Genomic DNA, 1635 nt, shown 5'->3' with positions numbered 1-1635 from the left:
AATTAAATTGGTATATCATGACTGATGCTGCGACTGACAGTATCATATAGAGGAGGAGGACGTGATTAAGCTTTTCGCAGAAACTGAATTCAGACGTTCGGTTTTGACGATGTTTTTTCCGGATTTCTGGTGACAAGAATATAATAATTTGAAATTTATTAAAAGAGAAAGCACTCTCTATTTAAAAAACATTTCTTAAACTGAACTCAAATTTGAGACCTCAACTCTAACTTTTTGTTTAATGGACAAACCCCAGTTCAATCATTCAACGTGACTAATATATAATCTTTCACCTACTTTGAGAATATCTTTCGTAATAAAATAACAAAACAGCTAGTGCCTAGTAGCATAACAAGCCAAACTCCTATTTATTTTTTCAAAATAAAACTAAATAATTCTCCCAACATATAGATAATCTCTATCGTAGAAAAATAATATAAAAAACTTCTTCGATTCAACATGCCAAAAACAAGTTCAGTTTAAACATAAAGTATAGAAAACTATGACTCTGACCTTCGACGGGTCGCCAACCGCTTCAGAACCGGAGAACCGGCCGGTTCAGAAGTCCGTACACTATCCACTCCTTTTGCTCCAGACCGGATGTTCAGTGCAGCCCTCACCTTTTTCCAGAACCCGGTTCTTATTGCCTTATCTTTCTTTGATTTCGACCGGCGAATCCTTCCTGTGCAGGTCACTTTTGGAGAACCCGGTTCAGTCACTCGCATCATCATCTTTCTTATCGGTTCAGACCGGCTTCTTGTGAACCGGAATTTTGAATTTGACACCTTGTTGACCCGGAGATTTCCATCGGCCGAGAAAGATTTTCGAGTTTTTGGAAGTGCAAAAAATGATGTTTTTGGTTTTTGGTTTAGAGATGAGAAAGAATGGTAAGACAAAAGTGCCTTGGAATTTTTCTTGGACTTGCATGAAAATGCAAACTTCATTGAGCTTTTCCTTTGCATGGCTGCATTTTGATCAAACCAATAACGTTCAGAATCTTTAGAAAGCCAAAAAGAATCCGGTGGATCATAATCAGAAAAGCTCGTCGGAGAATTCTTCATGACATGTTCTTTGCCTTCAATGTTAGGGTTTGCTAGATGAGGTTGCTGAGACATAACGCTAGTGACAGAATCTAGAATTTAGACGTTGTGGTTTTTGAATTGAAGGCTGAAATGTATATATGTCTATAATTGTTTTTCTCACATATACTTAAAAAAAAGATCGAAGTACTAAATTCTGCCAAACCCGTAAACTTGTGATTGGATTAGACACTAATTCAACTTGTGATGGATGTCTCAGTCTCACGGATATATCCTGCTACACTCGTAATACTATACTTGTAGTTACCAAAAAATAATCGAATCGTAATAACATAAGCGAGAATGAGCGAGGTCTTGTCAAAGTCAGGCCTAGTAGTGGTGCTTGCAGCTTTCTGGCCTTTCAAGCTCTTATATATCCTTTAAAGCTTGATGGTTTCCGAATTCTTTTCACATAGAAAATATTGTTGATATTTACAAAAACTTCAACTTAGAAGGGGGAAGGCTTTTTGATGAAAAAATCTTTTTTGTCTTGTAGATAAATTATGAATGTATTGTGAGAGAAAATATAGACAAAAGAGATAGATATAAAGAGAAG

The 1635-nt window shown here is 36.3% G+C and overlaps 1 protein-coding gene across 1 annotated transcript; it reads right to left on the bottom strand.

Annotated features, from left to right (window-relative positions):
- Positions 1 to 500: 500 nt before the first annotated feature.
- Positions 501 to 1115, bottom strand: LOC107801467 (uncharacterized). The gene has a single exon (XM_016624795.1). The coding sequence runs from the start codon at positions 1113 to 1115 to the stop codon at positions 501 to 503; it is 615 nt and encodes a 204-aa protein (XP_016480281.1).
- Between the last annotated feature and the right edge of the window lie 520 nt (positions 1116 to 1635).

The sequence above is a fragment of the Nicotiana tabacum genome, chromosome 13 (assembly GCF_000715075.1).
Source record: "Nicotiana tabacum cultivar K326 chromosome 13, ASM71507v2, whole genome shotgun sequence".
NCBI lineage: Eukaryota > Viridiplantae > Streptophyta > Magnoliopsida > Solanales > Solanaceae > Nicotiana > Nicotiana tabacum.
This window is presented reverse-complemented; position numbering and strand designations above follow the sequence as displayed.

Bases quoted from the DNA above. Each gene is read 5' to 3' on its own strand.
- LOC107801467 (XM_016624795.1), bottom strand. From the start codon at position 1,115: ATGTCTCAGCAACCTCATCTAGCAAACCCTAACATTGAAGGCAAAGAA.